The following is a 21,929-nucleotide window of genomic DNA, read 5'->3' on the forward strand; positions in this document are numbered from 1 at the left end:
TGTTTAAGACAATTATATAATAAACTGGAGGGTAAAGGAAAGTAAGGTTTCTATACTTCATTTGAACTGATAAAATAATGATACTAGTAGATTGTGATAAGATATGTATATGTAATGTAATACTTAGAGCAACCACTTTAAAAAGCCACACAAAGAGATATACTCCAAAACTGTACAGGTAAATCAAAATAGAATTTAAAAAATATTCAGATCAACATGAAGGCAGGAAATAGACAACAGAAATAGAAGACAGAAAAACAATAAAATGATAGACTTAAGCTTTAATGTATCAATAATTACATTAAATGTAAATAAATATAAATGGTCTAACTTCACAAATTAAATGACAGAGATTGGCAGGATATCTTAAAAATATGATCCAATTATATACTATCTGCAAGAAACTCATTTTCAATATAATAACATAGGCAGAATGAAAGCAAAATGATGATAACAGATATATCAGGCCAAAATTAATGGAAAGAAAGTAGGAGTGGCTATATGAACATAAGATAAACTAGATTTCAGAGCAAAGACTATTACTAGAGACAAAGAGGGACATTATTTAATAATGAAAGAATCAATGCATAAAGAAGACAGAGCAATGCTAAATGTGTATGTACCACATAACAGAGGGGCAAAATATGCGAAGCAAAAACTGATAGAACTGAAAGGAGAGATACATAAACCCACAATTATAATTGGAGATTCTACACTCTCCTCAACAAGTTTATAGACAAACCTTATAGGAAATCAGCAAGGATATATGTATTCATCTGCTATAGCTGCCATGACAGCTGTTTCTCCTGAGGCCTCCCTCCTTGTCTTGCAGATGGCTGCCTTCTCATTATGTCCTCACATGGCCTTTCTTCTGTGTGTGCACACATCACTGGTGTTTTTTCCTCGTATAAAGATATTGATCCTATTGGATTAGGGCCCACTCTTATGACTTTTATTAATCTTAATTACCTCTTAAAGGCCCTGTTTCCAAATATAGTTACATTTACAAGTAAGGACTGGAACATATACATTTTGGGGGAGGGGACAGAATCTAATTCATAACAATATAGAAGAACTCATCACCATCAGCTAGCAGGATCTAAATGACATTTATAGAAAACTGGACCCAACAATAGCAGCGAGCACATTTTTCAAGTGTCCACAGACCATATACCAAGATAAACTACATCTGGGGCCATAAAACAAACCTCAGCAAATTTAAAATAATTGAAATCATACAGAATGTGTTCCAACCAAAATGGAATCAAACTAGAAATCGAACTAGAAATCGATAACAGAAAGAGGAGAAGAAATTCTTCAAATACTTGTAAACTAAACAAGAAACTTCTAAATAACCCATGACTCAGAGGATGTTTTAAGAAATCAAATAATACTAGTACATTAAACTGAATAGAAATGAAAATAGGATACACCGAAATTTGTGGGACACAGACAAAACAGTGCTGAGTAAACAAGCAGAAGAGAGGAAAGAATAAATATTAGAGCAAAATTTGTAAAATTAAAAACAAAAAAGCAATTTAGAAAATCAATAATAAAGAGAAATCAGAAATGGTTCCTTGAAAATGTCAATAACATCAACAAGCCTCTCACTTGGATGATAAAGAAAAAATAGAGAAGACTCAAATTTGTCTATATCTACCATAGTATATCAAAAATAAAGGATATCAGTACAGGCACCACAGACAACAAAAGGTAATAAGGAAATAGTACAAATCAAACTTACACACACAAATTTGACAACTTAGAAAATATGACCACTTTCTGGACAAACACAATCTACCACAACTTAGCCAATATGAAATATGGATAGACATATAACTATTAAGGAAATTGAATCCATAATTTAAAAACTTTCCAAAAAGAAATCTTCAGGTTTAAATTGTTGCATTGGAGAATGCTACCAAACAGAAGCATTAATACTAATTGTTCACATTCTCTTCTAGAAAATAGAAAAGGAAAGATCACTTTCTAATTTATTTTATGATGTAGTATCATATTTTTCATGATTATGAAGACAGAAATCTTTAAATGTTAGCAATTCAGCATATATAAAAATAATTATATACTTTGAAGCTAGGGATGCAAGGCTGACTTAATATTGGAAAATCAACCAATGTAATCTACTATATCAACAGGCTAAAGGATAAAAATCACATGATCATATCAATTGATGCAAAAAAAAGTGCTTGATAAAATTCAACTCTCATTCATGATCAAGACTATCAGAAAAATAGGAATAGAGGGGAACTTTCTCAACTGGACAGAGAGCTTCTGCCAAACATCTAAAGCTAATGTTTCAATGGTGAACAGCTGAATGATTTATTCAAGATCAGGAACAAGCCAAGATGTCTGCTCTCACTTCTCTTATTTACATAGTGCTGGAAGTCTAGCCAATGGAATAAGGCAAGAAAGGAATTAAAAGGCCTGCAAACTGGAAAGGAAGAAATCAAACTGTTCCTATTTGCAGTTGACATAATTGTCTATGTAGAAAATACCCTCAAATCTACAAAAACCCTTCTTCTTGGGGGAAACTGAGGAAAGGACACTTGGGATTGCTCCATATTATTTTTTACAATACACATGTAAATGTGTAATTAGCTCAAAAAGATGTAATTAAAAATTACTATTGGCAAATCAGAACATATTGTCTGTTCACTAACTTTGCACCCCTTAACCACAGTGTGAGAAGAGAGGAGGTGAAGAAAAGTATTGGGTAGCCTAGAGAGGGAGAGATTTGTGAACTGGTAAAGAGAAATACTCCAGAACAGCCAACGTCATGAAAAAGTAGATAGAAAAGAGGATATTTGCCCAGCCAGCGTGGCTCAGTGGTTGAGTGTCAACCTATGATCCAAGAGGTCATGGTTCAATTCCTGATCAGGGCACATGCCCAGGTTGTGGGCTCCATCCCCAGTGTGGGGCATGCAAGAGGCATCCAATCAATGATTCTCTCTCATCATTGATATTTCTATCTCCCTCTTCCTTCTTCTCTGAAATCAATAAAAACATTTTTAAAAAGAAAAGAGGATATTTGTTAGTGATACAGTTTGTCCTGTATTTGGGGGACCTTTCTTGTTTTCCAGAACTTTAGGGAAAGACATATTAATCAATGTACTTCTTTAACTGTGATATTGTAACAAGACTGAGCCATGTGTGATCTAGCTTTTTAAGGTTTACAAGTCAATGTTGGAAAGTCTTGTGGTTATAGTTAATCCTGGAAAGAGCCTGAAATATGTATAAATAGATAGGAGGTTCAAGGAGAAATGGCCAAATGCCCATATGCCAGCAGGAGTGGACATTGCTTGTCTAGCAGACCCTTGCTACCATTTTCTATTGGCATGTGGTCATGGTTATTGGTTCTTTTTCCTAGTAAGGAGAAATTTGCTTCTGGGTAGGTGCCATTCTCTCTCCCTTTTTCCAATTTGTACCTAGAATGCTATGATAACAGTGCTCAGGATACATATAGAGACATTGTCTTCTGGGGCCTTTGAGAGTGGATGGAGAGGGATTCGATGAGGTGCTGCAAGGTCTGGATGACCTCTCTGACCTAAGAGCACACTGCAGAAGGGGGTGGGAGTATCCTGTCTCTCCATCTGCTAATCATGATCCATCCGGGTGTTCACGTGCCGTTTAAGCCACTGACTTCTGGTTCTGGGCAGAGGGAAAATGAGCTCAGGTGCATAGAATTGAAAGGTAATGAGAATGATTAATCAAATTCCTTCCAGTAAAGGGTGCCATGTGCCAGACTCTGTCCTGGATAACTCTCCTACGTGTGAATCCGGGGCCAGGCTTCACCCTCAGGTGTCTGGTATCTGAGAGCAGACATCTGTGCTTGGAGCAAGCTGAGGGTGACTGGAGGCCACTTCTGGCACGGTGTCTTTGCTTCATCACGATGCTCTGCCGAGGTTTGTTCACAATCTCCTCCGGCCATGCTCATTTAGTTATGGAAACAGGGTGAACACGAGCAATGGGAAATGCAGTTCGCTGTTGGGGCAAGGTGGCCCTGGTAGTGAGCCTTCTGCCCAGTGGAAAGCCCTTTGTGGGAACTAGAAAAAGCTCCATGTGGTTTAAAATCAATATAGAGAAATCACTGGAGAACAAATGACTCTGCTGTTGTCTAATTTATCAATCTAATTATATCTGTCTATCTAATCTAATTTTAGATAAACAGGAATGAGTTGATCATAGAGGATCTAGGGTATTGAACTTTTGGGACTTCTTGATGAGATCTCTACAGCAGGTGTAATAGTATCTTTTAGGGGATAACTTTTAATCTACAAGATAAAATCCAGAAGGAGAAATAAATTTATTAAATCTCTTCACTTTGAGGTGAGAAGTTTTTTTAGTTCTGTTTATGACTCTGCAACTAATGAATTAGTTATTTTGGGGGGTAATTTTCCTCACCAGCAAAACAGAGATGGGATGGAATGTTGGACAGTCACCTCCCTCAAATGACAAATATCCACTATGCTCTGATATTTTAATTAGCTGTGTGACTATGGAAAGTCATTTCATATTCCCGACCCTCAGTTTATTAATCTGTAACATCAAAGGTCTGGACCATACCAGCAATTTTCAACTATTTTTTCTTAAACAGTTGATCAGCTTTATCAAATGAAATTTCATCTTGCCTTGGCCGATGTCACTCAGTGGTTAGAGCGTCGTCCCGCACACTGGAGGGTTTGATTTCCAGTCAAGGGTGCATACCTTGATTTCAAGTTGGATCCCCAGCCCCATTTGGGGAGTGTGAAGGAGACAACCAATCAATGTGTCTCTCTCATATCAATGTTTCTCTTTCTCTCCTCCTCCCTCTCCCTCTCTCCCCCTCGCTTCCTTCTACTCTTTAAAAATATCAATGGAAAAAATATCCTCAAGTGAGGATTAACAACAAAAAAAAAGAAGTTTTTCATTTTGACACCCAAGATATATAACATGCAAAAGTCAACCTGCTCTGGTTGAGGGGAAGGGGTAAGGGTGGATGGAGAAAACTTTGCTCAGCCTCCTCATTCCCTACCCTCCATTTCTCTACCCTGCTACTATCCCCCCAAGCCTTGAAAACTCCTGGGGTTACTTTAAGGATCCCCCAGAGTTCCATGGAACACAGTTTGAAAACTGCTGGATTCTGCAATTGCTCAGGTCTCTTTCAAATGTAACATTTGGTGATTCAATAAGTCCAGGATTTATAATGCTGCTAATTTTATCTGTATTTGTTAGCACCTACTCTTGGAGAGGTGGTTTCTTGGTTCAGCATTTAGCAAATTAGGCAGTTTGGTTAAACTTGATTTTCTTTCATTTAAAAAAATTGAAACCAGGGAAAAACATTATGAAAGCCCCAATATTTATTGTGTTTACTTGTTACACTTTATAACCCAATGTTTGTCCCATGTGCGAACTGCCAGGAGGAATCTGCTAAAGAACTGAGGAGAAATTTGGACTTTCTCCCTAAAAAACACCATAGTTTACATATACCATATTTTCATTCACACACAGAAAAACAAACAAACAATGGAAGGGAAAGAAAGCAAAATGCTAATAGGAGATACTTTTAGATATTGGGGTTAAAGGTAATTTTGATTTTTTCCCTTGTCCCTATTTTATGGACTTTAAGCAACACTTGTATATAACTTTTCTAATCATAAAAGTTATTAAAAATGAACACATTTTCACTCAAAAGTAATTAAGTTAATTAAAAAGATTATCAAGTCAGTACAAAAATGGAAATTAATAGTGCTAAAAAATAGCATTTTTTGACTCTGAACTCAATGAGCCAGTGCAGTTAAAGATGTAAGAACCCTCATTTTTTTTTTTTTTACCTCTTCTTATGGTGAATGTGCCTTATTCCTCTAGGGACAGAAGACCAGTGATTGGGGAAAATTTTGTGGATGAAGCAGCTGGTGGCTGTTCTGGTTACCATACAGAAGAGGACTCACTCTTTTGGATACTAATGTTTGGCTTGCTGCAGATGTTTAGATCAGTGGCAAATTCAGCTTAGATATCTAAGAAGCAATCTCCTTATTTCTGGCACTATATCTAAACTGTCTTGTAAGACCTAGAAAGTCCGATACTCTTTGTCCCTTCCATTTACTGTAGTCTTGGCCTAATGACGCCCACATGGAGAACTTGATAAATGCTGTGAGATCCCAAGGTCAAGGATAAATTTCAGGACTAACTGTGACAATCCTTAAAACCCACCTGGACTTTTAGCTCCTGTGAAAATCAAGGTGGAGGGAGAACAAATGAAAATTCCTCTGCATTTTATTTATTTTTCTCCTTTATAGAGAACTCTAAGGTAATTAGGCTTAACTTCATCAGCAAAGTAAAGAGAAGAAAAGTCCCATTTTCAGTATCTGACTGTCTTCTTAAATAGAGATGAGAAGATAATAGATGGATAAATAGATGGAGTAAAAGAAAGTTACAGTCGTCAGATCTATATTCAGTTTATGATGTTTGATTTTCAGAGTTAGTTGGGTGTTTTGCCTTAAAACTTTCTCCTTCTCCCTCTTTCTCTTTTTGATATAGTTTAAAAGAAAATAGATAAAGGCAAAGAAAAATCATTTTTAGGGTTGGCTTTCCAGTTATTCCATGGTCTCAGTGGTCATTGCTTCAAACCCAGCACCAACTAGTCACATGCAACTGGCGTCATTGTGGCCCCTGTGATGAAGGTTGTGGCTGTAGGTAGAAGGAAGCATAGGAAGATGGGAGAGTGCAGCCTAGAGTACCTCACTCAGGGAACTAGAAGTCACATTATTTTTCCAAGGGTCTTAGTGTAATGTCAGATCTCATGTTTCTGCCTGGCATGACAATGCCTTATGCTTAGTTACAAAACACATTTGTACTTGTCTTATGCAATCCTCACCTACAAGGTAGAAATGGCTATTCTCATTTTATGCATGAACACACTAAAGGCTAGAATATGGAAGTGACCAATGTCACAAAGTTAATATGTGGCAGAGCCAGAACTTGAATCCTGGACTTTGGGTTCTAAAAACAGTGCTGCCCTAGCTGGTCTATCTCAGTGGATAGAGCATCGGCTTATGGACCGAAGCGTCCCAGGTTCAATTCCGGTCAAGGGCATGTACCTCAGTTGCAGGCTCCTCCCCGGCCTGGGCCCTGATTAGGGTTCGTGCAGGAGGAAACCAATTGATGTGTTTCTCTCAAATCGATATTTCTCTCTGTCTTTCCCTCTCTCTTCCATTCTCTCTAAAAAGCAATGAAAAAAATATCCTCGGGTGAGGATAAAAAATAAATAAGTAAAAACAGTGCTGTATTTGCTAAACCCCTTAACCATGATGAATGGATTTATACCTTATCTCATTTTGGGAGTTTTCTGCCATGCTCACTCCAGATCTCAGTACCAATGCAGTGCTTTATGTATAACAAATGCCAGTACTAAAAGAAATAATTTTCTTAGTTTGGAGAACGTCATTTATCCTCATCAAATAAGACCCCAAAATTAGCTGATTCCATTAGCTACATGAATTCCTTGTGAAGTTATGCTAGGAGTGAGGTTATGGGATAGAAGATGATCTTGACTTTCTAATAGGAAAAAACATTCAGCTGGAAGACCTCACATGACCTTGAAGTGACCTTAAGTAAATAACTTAGCCTCTTGGAACATCTTCTCTTCAAAAAGGGCTTGATAATACCTACCCTTCATTCCTTGTGGGGTTATACTTTTATATTTTAAAGTAGTCCCCTGTTATATGTGGTTTTGTTTTCCATGGTTTCAGTTACCTGTGATCAAGTACAGTACAAAAATATTAAATGGAAAATTCTAGAAATAAACAATTCATAAATTTTAAATTGCATGCCATTCTGAGTAGTATGATGGAAATCTTGCATGTTCTTGCTTCATCTCATTCAGGACGTGAATCATCCCTTTGTCCAGCATCTCCATGCTGTTTATGCTCCCTGCCCCTTAGTCACTTAGTAGCCAACGTGGTTATCAAATCGACTGTCTTGGTATGGCAGTGCTTGTATTCAAGTAACCCTCATTTTACTTAATAATGGTTCCAAAGCACAAGAGTAGTGATGGTGGTAATTCAGATATGCCAAAGAGAAGACATAAAGTATTTCTTTTAAGTGAGAAAATAAAAGTTCTTAACTTAATGAGGAAAGAAAAAAAATCATATGCTGAGGTTGCTGAGATCTACAGTATGAATGAATCTTCTGTCTGTGAAATCAGTGAGGAAGAGAAAAGAAATCCATGCTAGTTTTGCTGTTTGCACCTCAAACAGCAAAAGTTACCACCACAGTATATGATAAAGTACTTTAGATGGAAACAGCATTAAATTTGTGGCTGAAAGACATGAACAGAAAACATATACACGGGGCTTGGTACTGTTTGCAGTTTGAGCATCCACTGGGGGTCTTGAAATGTATCCCCCATGGATAAGGGGGGACTACTGTACTTTTAAGTCTGTGATCCATCTATCCTATCTAATAATAGACAAACATGGTAATTAACCGTACCTCTGACATGCTTCCCATTGGCTAATCAGGGCGATATGCAAATTAACTGCCAACCAAGATGGCAGCCGGCAGCCAGGCAGCTGAAGCGAACAGGAGGCTTGCTTGCTCCAGTGACGGAGGATGCCAAGGTTCCCCGCCTGCCGCTGCTGGCCTCTGAGCTGCAGTTTAAGAAACATTGTTGCAAATATAGAAGCTAAACAAACTCCAAAAACCTGCTTTCAGCCATCAGAGCTGAAGCGAGCAGGACCGAAACAATGTTGCAATTATGGAACCCAAACAAACCCAGATCCCTGCTTTCAGCAGCCGAGGTCTCAGAGCTGGAGCTGAGCCTCAGAGCTAAAGCCGGCTCTCAGCTCCAGTGACAGCCATAGAAGGTAAATAAATCCCAGAATAAAAAAGAAAAAAGAAAAAAAGGAGAGGTTGGGAGCTTCAGTCACCCACCAGCCTGAAAACGGCCCTCAGCCCCTCACCCAGACTGGCCAGGCACCCCAGTGGGGACCCCCACCCTGAAGGGGGTGTGACCAGCTGCAAACAGCCATCATCCCCTCACCCAGGCTGGCCAGGCACCCCAGTGGGGATCCCTACCCTGAAGCAACAAGATGGTGGCTAATTTGCATACTGAAGGCAGGCAGCAGCGAGCAAGGCTGTCCACGGGACCAAGATATGGATCTGTGACCCTGCTGGGCAGGGGGCAGTGCTTGAGGCTGTCCGCGGTCCCGGGACCCGGATCTGTGACCCTGCCGGGCGGGGGGCACCACGGGAGGCTGTCCGAGGTCCCAGGACCGGATCCGTGACCCTTCCCAGCGGGGCGGCAGCTTGCACAGGGGTGGATCGGCTGGGGTTGGGCAGGGCAGGACGCCTGGCTTCCACCCAGCCCCAGTCACTCTGGGCAGGTGAGCAGTGCAGAGAGCCTCTGGACAGGGGAGGCAGGCCGGTGGAGGGCAGCCTATACTCCCCACATGGCAGTGGTGACAGCTGTGAGGGCGCCAAGTGGAGCCTGCAGGCTGAGCTGAAGTAGCGCCTGCAGGCCATCAGTGCCCAGGAGTGGCTGCGCAAGATCCGCCTCCTGGCCCAGAAGGTGCAGGATTGCAGGGACAGCCACCGTGGCGGGCCAGACTGACGTCCTCCTGGCCGCACCACGGGGGTTTGCAGATCTGCAAAGCCAGAGGCCTCCGGTGTGCACATCCCCCCCTGGCGTGCGAACATCCCCCAGCACACTGTCACCCTCCCACGCCTGCAACAGTTGCAAACCAAGGCGTACACAAGTTCCCCCCGCCTCTCCACCGCACTTCCATCAACCCAGCATGCCTAACGCCCCCACAGGATGTGCACACATCCCCTCTGATGCGCTCACATCCTTTGGAGAGTGTCTGGGTGTTCTGGGTGCTGAGGGTGGGCACCTGTGAGATGACAGTGAGAGGGCGAAGTGGTGATGCTCTGTTCCCACGGAGGCCAGTGCAGCTATGAGATCACCTCTGGGGGGTTAATTCAGGTGCTGAGGCAGGAGCAGGTGAAGATAGACACACCTGGTGGGCACGGGCGGCCCTCGCTGAGGTGCCTTCGGTCAGCGTTCAAGATCAAGAACCCAGAGGCGGAGAGGAGTTCCGTCCTCTCAGTGAAACTGGGATAGTCGGGGTGACTGTAGAGGAGGAATGTGCACTTTGGGTACCAGCACCCATGAGTGAAGGCTGCCCTGACTGAACCTCACTTGCTTGGGGCCTACCTCACTCCTGCCGGGCAGCAGGTGACAGGACATGCTTTTCTGAATTAATGAGAGAAAATGTTGATTCTCCTGCTGCCCACGAAGGTGGAAAGTGAAGTGGGGAGACATGTGGGGAGTGAGCGAGGTTCCCTGTCTGGGGGTTCCAAATCTACTGTTGTTTTATTTCACCGCTGACTAGAGATATACAGGGTGTCCCCCCAAAATGTATACACACTTTGAATACCTACTAATTCCAATGGTTTTAAGCATAAGAAAGAAACAACAATGGAGCTGTTATCTGTTAAAAGTGTGGGCACAAACAGGTAGTTGGACATTCCCTGAGGGGTCTCAGATTGGAGAGGGTGAAGGCCAGACTGAGGGGCCCCTTCCCCCCCCACCCCAGTGCACGAATTTCGTGCACCGGGCTACTAGTCTCTATATATAAAAGGCTAATATGCAAAGTGTCCCCTCAGGAGTTTGACTGGAAGAATGGGAGTTTGATTGCTAGCTATGACGTGTGCTGACCACCAGGGGGCGGCGCAGAACATGGCGGGTGACAGCTGTGCTGGTGGGGCACTGAGGGAGCAAGGGAAGGAGGATGCCGGGAGGTGGGGAACCTGATCTGCCCTGATCACCAGCCAGGCCTACCCGTGCACAAATTTCGTGCACCAGGCCTCTAGTTTTGAGATAATTTTGTATGGAGTATGAGATTAAGTAGAGGCTCAGTTTTTGCCTGCGCTTACAGATATACAATTGTTCCAGCACCGTTTGTTGAAAGGCTATTTTTCCTTCATTGAATTGCTTTTGTACCCTGGTCAAAAGAAAAACCCATGAGAATATTTTGTAGGTCTATTTATGGGTTGTTGATTGTATTCCATTGGTCTGTACATCTATCCCTCCACCAGTACCCTAAAATCTTGATTACCCTAGTTATATAAATTTTGAAATTGGATAGATTGACTCCTCCTACTTCATTTTTCTTTTTCAGTATTGTTTTAGCTATCCTATCTCCCTTTCCTTTCCATATAAAATTAAAAATAATCTTGGCTATATCTACAAAAATTCTTGCTGAGATTTTGACAGAATTCATGTTAAATCTACATATTAATTTGGAACATTTACTATGTTATGTTTCCCAATTCACGAACATGGTATATCTCTTAATTCAGTAAAAACTGATTTTTAAAATCAGCATTGTATAGTTTTCAACATATAAGTCCTATTAGATTTATATCTAAGTACTTATTTTTTTCTGAGAAATTGTGTTATTATATTTTTAATTTTGGCACCCACATATTTATTTTTAGTATATGCTAATACAATAGATTATGGGTTTATCTTTTGTCCTGTGATCTTGTTGAACTCACACATTAGTTCTAGGTGTGTGTGTGTGTGTTTCTTAGGATTTTCTAGGTAGAAAATTATGCATCTGCAAATAGGGACAGTTTTAATTTCTTGCTTCAATTCCATATGCAATTTGTTTTATTGCTTTATTTCACTGGATAGAACTTCCAGCACTATGTTGAATAAGAACATGAAATATCTTTGCCTTGCTCCTGATATTAAGAGGAAAGAATTCAGTCATCTGCCATTGTGAATTATTTATTTGTTTGTTTGTTTGTTTAGTAGATGCTTTCTATCAAGATAAGGAAGTAAGGAAGTTCCTTTTATCCTTATATCCTTATTTTTTCTGACACTTTTTTTCCTCATGAATGGTTGGTAAATTTTTGTTAACTGCTTTTCCTGCATCAATCAATATTATCCTGTTGATTTTCTTTAGCCTGAGGACATGGTGGATTATACTGATACATTTTTGACCAACCTTGAATCCTTGGGATAAGCCCCCCAGTTGGTCATAGTGTAAAATTCTTTGGGTATATTGCTAAATTCTATTTGCTAATATTTTAAAAAGAATTTTTATGTTTATATTCATGAAGAATATTGATCTGTAGTTTTCTTTTTTGTACTTTGTCTCATTCTGGTATCAGGGTAATACTAACAAGAAAATGAATTATAGTGTTCCCTTGTCCTATTCTCAGTAGGTTATTCTATAGACTTATTCTTAATTCTTTAAATTTTTGATAGAATTATCTAGCACAACCATCTAAACCTGAAGATTTCATCTTGGGAAATATCTTAATTGTAGATTCAATTTTGTTAATAGTTAAGTGACTATTCAAATTATCTATTTTATATGGATGATTTGTGGTAGGTAGTGTTTTTCAAGGAATTGGTCTATTTCATTTAAATGACCAAATTGGTGTAGATAGAATTTTTTGTAGTGTTACTTTTTATGCTTTTGGAGACTACAGGTAGTTCCTATAGGTTTTCTTTCTTTCTTTTTTTAATTAAATCTTTATTGTTCAGATTATTACATTGGTTCCTCTTTTATCCCACCATAACTCCCCTCCACCCAGTTCCCACCCCACCCTCAGCCCTCACTCCCCACCCACTTTCCTCATCCATAGGTGCACGATTATTGTCCAATCTCTTCCCGCACCCCCCACACCCTTCCCCCCCCCCAAGAATAGTCAGTCCATTCCCTTTCTATGTTGCTGATTCTCTTGCAATCACCAGTTCATAGTGTTCATCGGATTATTTATTCACTTGATTTTTAGATTCACTTGTTGCTAGATGTGTATTTGTTGTTCATAGTTTTATCTTTACCTTTTTCTTCTTCCTCCTCTTCTTAAAGGATACCTTTCAGCATTTCATATAATACTGGTTTGGTGGTGATGAACTCCTTTAGCTTTTTCTTATCTGTGAAGCTCTTTATCTGACCTTCACTTCTGAATGATAGCTTTGCTGGATAAAGTAATCTTGGTTGTAGGTTCTTGGTATTCATCACTTTGAATATTTCTTGCCACTCCCTTCTGGCCTGCAAAGTTTCTGTTGAGAAATCAGCTGACAGTCGTATGGGTACTCCCTTGTAGGTAACTGACTTTCTTTCTCTTGCTGCTTTTAGGATTCTCTCTTTGTCTTTTGCTCTTGGCATTTTAATTATGATGTGTCTTGGTGTGGTCCTCTTTGGATTCCTTTTGTTTGGGGTTCTCTGCACTTCCTGGACTTGGAAGTCTATTTCTTTCACCAGGTAGGGGAAGTTTTCTGTCATTATTTCTTCAAATAGGTTTTCAATATCTTGCTCTCTCTCTTCTTCTGGCACCCCTATAATTCTGATGTTGGTACGCTTGAAGCTGTCCCAGAGGCTCCTTACACTATCTTCGTATTTTGGGATTCTTTTTTCATTTTGCTTTTCTGGTTGGGTGTTTTTTGCTTCTTCATATTTCAAATCTTTGACTTGATTCTTGCGCTCCTCTGGTCTGCTGTTGGGAGTCTGTATAATATTCTTTATTTCAGTCAGTGTATGCTTAATTTCTAGTTGGTCCTTTATCACAACATCAAGGGTCTCATTAGATTTCTTGAGGATCTCACTACATTTATCGGCGGTCTTACCAGTCTTCTTGAGGATCTCACTACATTTATCGGCGGTCTTACCAGTCTTTTCGAGGATCTCACTACATTTATCGGCGGTCTCACCAGTCTTTTCGAGGGCCTTACTCAATTTATCGGCGGCTTCTAAACAGTTCTTTAAAGACCTTAAAAGTGTGGTTTTGAACTCTATATCCGGCATTTTGCTTTCCTCCATTTCTGTCATTTGTGTCCTGTTTCTTTGTCTCGGCATTTTTTATGCTTCGCTGTGTTGAAAGAGTGCCTTTCTGTGCTAAGTGTCCCTATAGGTTTTCATTTGTTATTTTTTTCAGCTCTAAAGTATCCATTTTGTTTTATTTATAATGTCTCTTTATTTGCTGATCCTTTTATCTCTTTGCTGAGACTTTTTTAAATTTGTTTCAAGTGTGTTTGTAATTGGCCATTGAAGCACTTTTATGATGGCCATTTTGAAATTTTTGTCCGATAAATCTAACATTTCTGCCATCTCACTATTGGCATCTATTGATGTCCCTTTCCATTCAGTTTGAGGTCATCTTGGTTCTTGCTATGACTCATGATCGTCAATGAAAATCTGAACATTTTAGTTAGTATGTTATGAGAATCTGGATCTCATTTAAACTTCCTGTTAACCTGGCTTTGTCAGATACTTTTGTCTGGGAAAGGTGAAGTTAGCCACTGCTCATTGCCTGATTCAGGTGGAAGCCTCGGTTCCCTACTCAACATCAATACCTGAGTATGGGGCTGTTACTCCTGGGCAGAGTTTGGAGACCTGTCTCTCCCCCCCCCGCAAACTCCACTGATACCTTCCTGCCCAGGAGTCATAGGGATGCCTTGTTACCACTCCCTATGTGGCCTCCACTGATAGTGTGATGGTAGTGGAGGGGTTGCCTTGTTACTGCTAGGTGGTGGTAAAAGGTCTCTGACAAAAACCCAGAGGGATGGAGGGTGATGCCTTGTTACTGCCAAGTGGGAGTGTAAAATAAAAAAAAAATCCAAGCTCCCCATGTGGTCTCAATTGACACCATGCACGGTTTATTATGAAAATCCTGGCTCCCACTTGGCTGTCTCTGATACCACACAGGTGGGAAGTTAGAATGCCTCCTTATAGTCTGGCAAGGATGGAGATTTAGGGTCTCCACTTGGTCTTTGCTGATCTGGTCAGGGGTGGAAGCACACTTTTTCTCTGTGGTGTTTGGCTGGACTATGGCTATCTACACTAATAAAAGAGAAACATGCAAATTAACCATCACTCCATCACTCCACCACTCCGCTACACCCACCAGCCAATTAGAGCAACTATGCAAATTAACCCAACAAAGATGGCGGTTAATTTGCACATGCAGGTGCGAAGGGAAGACTGAAGACAACTGAAGATGGTGGTGGCCACGGAGCTGGAGTGAGCAGGAGGCTTGGGTTGCTCCTGGCAACAGAGGAAACCAAGCTTCCCACCTGCCCTGGGCTCCGCTCAAGGAGGGGCTGGGGGCCTGGGCTCCACTCAAGGAGTGGCTGGGCACCTGGGTCACCGAGGGCAACCCAGGCTTCCAGCCAGCCCTGGCCTCCGCTCGAGGAGCTGGAAAAAAAAAGGAGAGGCTGGGAGCAGCCAGAGCGGAGAAGCCAAGCCTCGCTGCTGCAGCCAGACCAAAGGCCTGGGTCCTGGGTGCTGGAGGAAAACTGGTGCCAGAAGCCAGGTGAAGGAAGGCCTATTGAGTGAATCTTTGTGCAATGGGCCACTAGTCTATATATATAAAAGGCTAAGTCTCCATCCATCCAACTGTTAGCTATGATGCACACTGACCACCAGGGGGCAGACGCTCAATGCAGGAGTTGCCATGATGCACACTGGCCATTTAAAAAGAAACGGCACCTCAGACCTGGCACTCACAAACCAGCACTCGGCTTTTCCCAAGTGGGACACAGGCTCCGCCACCACCCCAGAGTGACACCCCACCAAATTGCAGCCAACACTGCCAAGACCCCATGGCGCAAAATGTGGCCCACAGCCCAGTCCAACCCAGAAACAGTAGCTGTGGGCGCTGGGTAATGACATCATGTTGCAACGCCCTGCTTCCTCTCCCTAGCAATTAGCTCCTTGGAGTTTCTTCAGCCCAGGATCCCAACTGGCTTTATAGCCAGGTGCAAACATTTTACAGTTTAACCAAATGTTTGTGAAGCATTTTCCCATGCCTCATCTCATTTGAACCTCACAGAAGTCCTGGAGTAGGTAGATAGGAGACTTGGTAGAATCTTATTTTCTTTTCATTAGCCAGAAAACGGAGATGTAGAAAGTTTAGAAACTTGACCCAACTGAAAAGAAGTAAGAAATGGTGGAACTTTGCCCTAACCAGTTTGGCTCAGTGGATAGAGTGTCGGCCTGCGGACTCAAGGGTCCCAGGTTCGATTCGGCCAAGGGCATGTACCTTGGTTGTGGGCACATACCCAGTAGGGAGTGTGCAGGAGGCAGCTGATCGATGTTTCTCTCTCATCAATGTTTCTAACTCTCTATCCCTCTCCCTTGCTCTCTGTGAAAAATCAATAAAATATATTAAAAAAAAAGAAATGGTGGAACTTGAAAATTACTTCAGGTTTTCTCACTGTGCAGAATATAGTCAAACACTGCTACAGTTAAATGTTCTCCCTGCGTGATCTACAATAATAATCTGCTTTGTGTTGATATTTACTGCTGTGTTGCTGACAATTACCTGAAAGAGAAGTTGGGTTGCTTCACTGGGCTGGAAATTTACCTACATCAGAAAGCAGGTCTAAATAAGCAAGTTTATTTTATATCTATAAAAGGCTAAGTTGACTTGCACATGCGCGATACATATAAAGCTCTCGCTGGTGCCAATCGCACGCATGTGTTTCAATCTCTCATTGTCCATAGTGAATTTGGTTGACACTTCTATTATAGAGAAAGGGTGAATAGTGATATTAAAATATTTCTTCTAATTACTAGTAATTTCTTTTCAATATGCATGAATCTGTGCACCAGAACACTAGTTACTATATAAATGTCTAATCACTCTGTTATATACCTGAAACTAATACAATATTGTATGTTAGCTGTAATTGAAAATAAATTTTTAAAAAGTTTTCTATCTTCCTCAACCTTTCCTGATTTCTTTTGGCTAGAGATAGGCTTTTGATGGTGCTTTTTTTCTTTGTTAATCCTCACCCAAGGATATTTTTCCATTGATTTTAGAGAGAGTGGAAGGGAGAGAAGGAAAGAGGTGGGGGGGGGGGAGAGGGGAGAGAGAGAGAGAGAGAGAGAGAGAGAGAGAGAGAGAGAGAGGTGTGAAAGAGAAACATGGATTTGTTGCCTCCTACATGTGCCCTTTGCGCCCTTGCTGGGAATTTAACTCACAAACTTTCATTGTGGGGCAGCACTATAACCACTGAGCCATGCTAGCCAGGGCAATGGGGCTTCTTTTCTTATGCACTCTATGGTTTTCTACATCCCATTTCTCCAGTATCTAGTCTGAGTTAGATGATAAACAAAACAAACAAACAAACAAACAAACAAAAAACCCTAGGAAACTCATTGCTAAGTCATTTGTTTTAGGTCTTGAGGTCCCTAGTCAGTCAACCTTCTCTCTACTTTTGTGGGTCTTTTCAGGTTTGTTTTATATATAATCTTTTTAATTGTACTTACTAGGCAAATGAGAACAAATATGTTTACTCAGTTCTCACTGAAGTGGAAGTCTGTGCATTTGTTTTGAAAATACCAATGCCCTTGATAAATCTATGATAACTGATGGATCATTTGATGGTCAATTATAGGCTGACATTTGGGAACTCAGGGTAAGGATCCCAGGGTGCTGTCTGAGGTACTGGACACTTCTCAAAGTTCTCTGGCTCAGTGGATGAGAATTTTCCATGTCTTTATCTCATTGCTTCTAATGGCCTGGAACTTTTCCTCTGCTTCCACTTATTCTGGTACCAGCCTCCAATGACTCTTCCCTACCCTATCACACTCAAATTTTTTAAAAAATATATTTTTATTGATTTCAGAGAGGAAGAGAAAGGGAGAGAGAGATAGAAACTTCAATGATGAGAGCCAATCATTGATTGGCTGCCTCCTGCATGCCCCACACTGGGGGTCAAGCCTGTAACCTGGGCATGTGCCCTGATTGGGAATTGAACCATGGCATCCTGATTCATAGGTCAATGCTCAATCACTATGTCACCCTGACCAGGCTCACACTGAACTTTTAATGATGCATTATGAACCCAATCTTAGCTGGACCTTAATATCTGGGTACACATTGGTTATTTTTGTCAATAATTTGTATTTGTTATCACTCTAGCCATCACCTAGTCTGGCTGGATCCTGGGAAAGTCCAAGCACTGTCATGGTTCTCAATTACTTGTGTCATTGTTATCTGTAGCTACTGATTTGCCCTGTTTGTGGAGCAGTAGAGCAAGTCCTCTGGAAAAATGCAAAGCATAATGGAGACTCTTCCCTCAATATGCTAATAGTTCCAATGGAAACTATAATTTCAACTAGGGGAATTTTTCTGGAACCTTTAATCTATACTGCATTCATTGTTATTTGCTTTTAAAGTATAAGGAACAGAAAATAAAATAAATGATTGGCTATTTTGAGTTCTGCTCTTTTCCTTTCCCCTCATTTTTTCCACAGAGAAATAACTGCAAAACATTTTGCTCTGTTCTACTGGGAATATTGAAAGGGGATGATGCAGCCATGGCAGAAAAGACATTTTTCTCCTTGAAGAGATTTTTTTTCTTAGAAATAGAAAAAATATAGCAGTCTCTTATTATGAGTTGACCTTGGAGCCAAGAAGTAGTAGTTATTCCCTACATCCGTTACATTCCTAATGCAGTAGGTAAAAGGCAGGAAGATTAGTCTGAAATTTTTAGTGACCTCTAAAGAAACTTTGAGCTGACTATCTTTTTCTGATGGTATTTTTACTGGTTGTGTTTTTAGGATTTGATGTTCCCCTCCCCTCTTCTTAATAAGCTACAGTTTTCCCCTCTTGAGCTTTATGGGAATCTTTTATAGAAATTTTACCTAGCCATCAGTCTATTAATCCTCAAGTATTTAGTTTGTTTCATGGGATTACAGACATTGGAAAAGGCACACTGACCTAAGGATCCTCAAAGGGTGTGGATTCCAGTGAGCTAGCAAAGGGTCCTGAAGGCAGCTCACTTACTCATTCCCTGGTCTGTGCATGATGCCTTACAGGCACTATTTAATTAGGCCCTATGATTCCTTCAATTATGGATTTAATATACAAATGTTGGTCTCTGTCTTCAAAGTGGAGATATACTCTTTCCACCATATTTAAGGAAATTGTTGAATGACTGGTGAGCTGGGCACATACATTGGGTTGCTCTGTGATTAGTAGTGATGGATTATCCTGATTCATCCTCACCATCTCCAGTCTCCTCTGTATCTGCCCTCAAATATTTGTGATAAAAGCCAGACATTGTACCTCTGTGCTTGCACAAATAGCCAGTGTCTGGCATGGACCATTTTCTAACTTAGATGAAGCTAATAGGCCCATATGAGGATTAAATCTTTAAGTCACATTTAACTTTGATTGAACCTGCTGACTTAATCAGCACAGCCCAGAAGGCAATCTGTGGCAGGAATACATTCATTAGTTCATAAGCAGCTAGTTTTGGTAAGTTTTAATGCTTGACTAGGTCAAAGGAGTAAGTTACAGAGCCTGGATTTGATTCTAGATTTGTTGGATTCCACACAACTTTGAAGTGTGAGTTGTTGTACTCTTTAAAATGCTGTTTCAGTCTCTCTGAACATAGTGAGTGATGAATCACTGAATGGATGAACTGTTCTGAATGAGGTTGTTTATTGCACATTGTACATCATGTGCCATGTGCCACTGACCTGCTTAGGGTCTGTGTTTGTTCTTCTGAATATTGATACGATGAAGGAAATAGCATTTTCTGTCTTCTATGAGGATATTATAAGTATTAATAAGCTAGCATCTATGAAGAAAAGGTCTATAAGCACACCTTATAATTTGATAACAAGAAAAATCTAAATTAGTGAAAATTTAGAATAAGCAATTACTTAGAATTTTAGAAATCATATTCAAGAACATTCAGGAATGAAAATAATGATTTATTGAGTGGATTCATCAGTCTTTATTATTGAGTATAAAATAATTCTTAGAAAATTTATATTTACACGAATCATAAGCAAGTAGGCACTGCCCAAGGGCTTAAAAGTAGTTTGTTCTTTTAAGGAATTTGCTGGTTCTTTCTGATATCCTGAGCACATGATGCTATTCCTTAACAAACCCTTTTATATAGCAAAAGAGTAACCCGAAGGTGAGACACATAAATGTCATGGATTTCAAGTGCAAAAGACAGAAATGATTTAGGATGTCCTCTGAGCACCCGTTTCATGTGGTAGAGCAGAGCAGTTGAAGTTACTTGTTCCAAAGTTAAATGGGTCTGGATCCCAATCTTGAAACTGCCCTTAATCATGTGACTGTGGGCAGGTTATCATCTCCAACACCAGGTATCCTCATTTCTGAAATGGGGAGAATATCAACCACACATATCTCATAAAATTATGGGGGTACTGAATGAGATAACATATGAAAAGTGCTATGAACAGTACTTACAACATAATAAAGGCTAACTACTTCTTTTATTAACATTATTAACACTATTAGCAAGAAGTAATAAAAAGGATGCTCTTCCCTATGAAAGCTTTGGTTAATAACTGAGTCTTTATCTGTGAGAATCACAAAATGACAAATCCATATAATATCTGACCCCCTAACTTCTGCCTCTTATATAAGTCAGAAGCAAAGAAATACCAGACTCAGCCCAAAATATGGTTGGGTGGCTCAGCTAACCCTGGGATTTGGTCAGAGATTTAGGATTGCTAAATGACCCATGTCATAGATCTGCAATAAGAGCATTTCAAGACCCTTGCATTTATTCCAGAGTACCCCAAATGTTTGCAGTTGCCTTGAAACCCTAAAGCAGCCAATAAGGAAGGAAGGGAACTGTTTGCAGAAGAAAGAATGCTGGCTTTTGCTCTGCCTTCTTTTCTCATTGCAATGGGAACTCAGCTTCATAGTGTCCACTCTAGCTGCACACTCTGATCAAAGTAGTCATTTCAAGGTTGTGGCTAATAGGAGAATAGATACCCCCAGTATTTCCCTGCATAGAGCTCGCGTTCTGGGAATCTTGGGTCCATGTGACTTCCTAAGTCGGTGATTCACAGCAAACAACAGGGAGGTTTGGCATGACACAATCTGCAGATTCAGACACATCCCCTGGGAGAGGACAAGGCTGCCCAGAGTTCCCTTTGCTGGCTGAAGCTCCCAGTGTATGCACAAAGCACCCTGTCCCAGGCCCCAGATGTGTGCAGGTTTCTAATTGCCAGCGCTGCACTAAGATCTGAAGGGTGAGAGAGTTGCAAAATCACGAACACCGAGGGCGGTGTTAGGAAAGCAGCTTCCTGCACACTGTGGTAGGTGTTAGATTATCAATTGCTCCGGGAGAGACACAGGACTGGAGGGCTTAGGGAACGAGGTGGTCCCTCCCTTCTCTGCTTTTGCTCCCTGAGGTTGTGCTTTCCCTGAGATATGCACCTGCACTTCCATTTCTGCAGTGAAATTAACTCCAGCTTGGCAGGTAAGTCTTCCAGGTCACCTTTAAAAAAAAGGTATGTGAGCTGCGGTGGGGGTGGGTTGTACCCCCTTTTCTTACATAAGACATATTTTATTGGTGCAAAAGTGGTATTTGAAAGCTTAAATGTGGAGCAGAGGCTGGAAGCAGCCAGATGAACTACGTGGCCCTGGGGGGAGATGTAGGGGCATGAACGAAAGAAAGGGAGGGGGGCTCAGACGTTTTCTCCCTAATCAGTCCCCCATTTTTCTTGGAAATTTTGCCTCTAGGCGGGTGCCTGGCTCTAGAGCAGGGTCTTTGGCATGGGTTATAGCTGTGATCTTCCCTGTTTTCATTTTTTTTCCTTTTGCTTTTTAGTTACTACTGCATGGGAGCAGGCAGACAAGCAGGGTTGCACGTTGTCAATTCAGGCTGCAGAAGTCAATAAGCAGCCAGACAGGGAGTGAAATTAGAGGAGGCAGCTATAGATTTCTTGGGTTATTTCTTTGAGTTTTTCAGAACTTGTGTGATTCAGGCTTGTCAGATACTATTTTGAGCTGGGCTGAGACAAACACATTCCCTTGGTATCCCAGATGTTCTTTGCAGCCTCCCGATTTCCAGCGTTGGCTGTCTTGGGGGCGAGGGGATGTCCAGGCAAGTGATAGGAATGAGGGAC

The 21,929-nt window shown here is 41.0% G+C and overlaps 1 protein-coding gene across 2 annotated transcripts in view; it reads left to right on the top strand.

Annotated features, from left to right (window-relative positions):
• Positions 1-21,929, top strand: part of NRXN3 (neurexin 3) — a 1,457,090-nt gene that overhangs the window by 124,471 nt on the left and 1,310,690 nt on the right. Inside the window, exon 1 of one of the 2 annotated variants that reach the window (XM_006086965.3) lies at positions 21,134-21,280. The exons of the other annotated variant lie outside the window; for it this stretch is intronic. Coding sequence (XP_006087027.1) covers positions 21,232-21,280 — 49 coding nt within the window. The 5' untranslated portion in view covers positions 21,134-21,231. Of the gene's footprint in view, positions 1-21,133; positions 21,281-21,929 lie in introns of those variants that run through there. 2 annotated transcript variants of the gene reach the window in all.

Source organism: Myotis lucifugus, unplaced genomic scaffold (assembly GCF_000147115.1).
Source record: "Myotis lucifugus unplaced genomic scaffold, Myoluc2.0 scaffold_34, whole genome shotgun sequence".
Classification (NCBI taxonomy): domain Eukaryota; kingdom Metazoa; phylum Chordata; class Mammalia; order Chiroptera; family Vespertilionidae; genus Myotis; species Myotis lucifugus.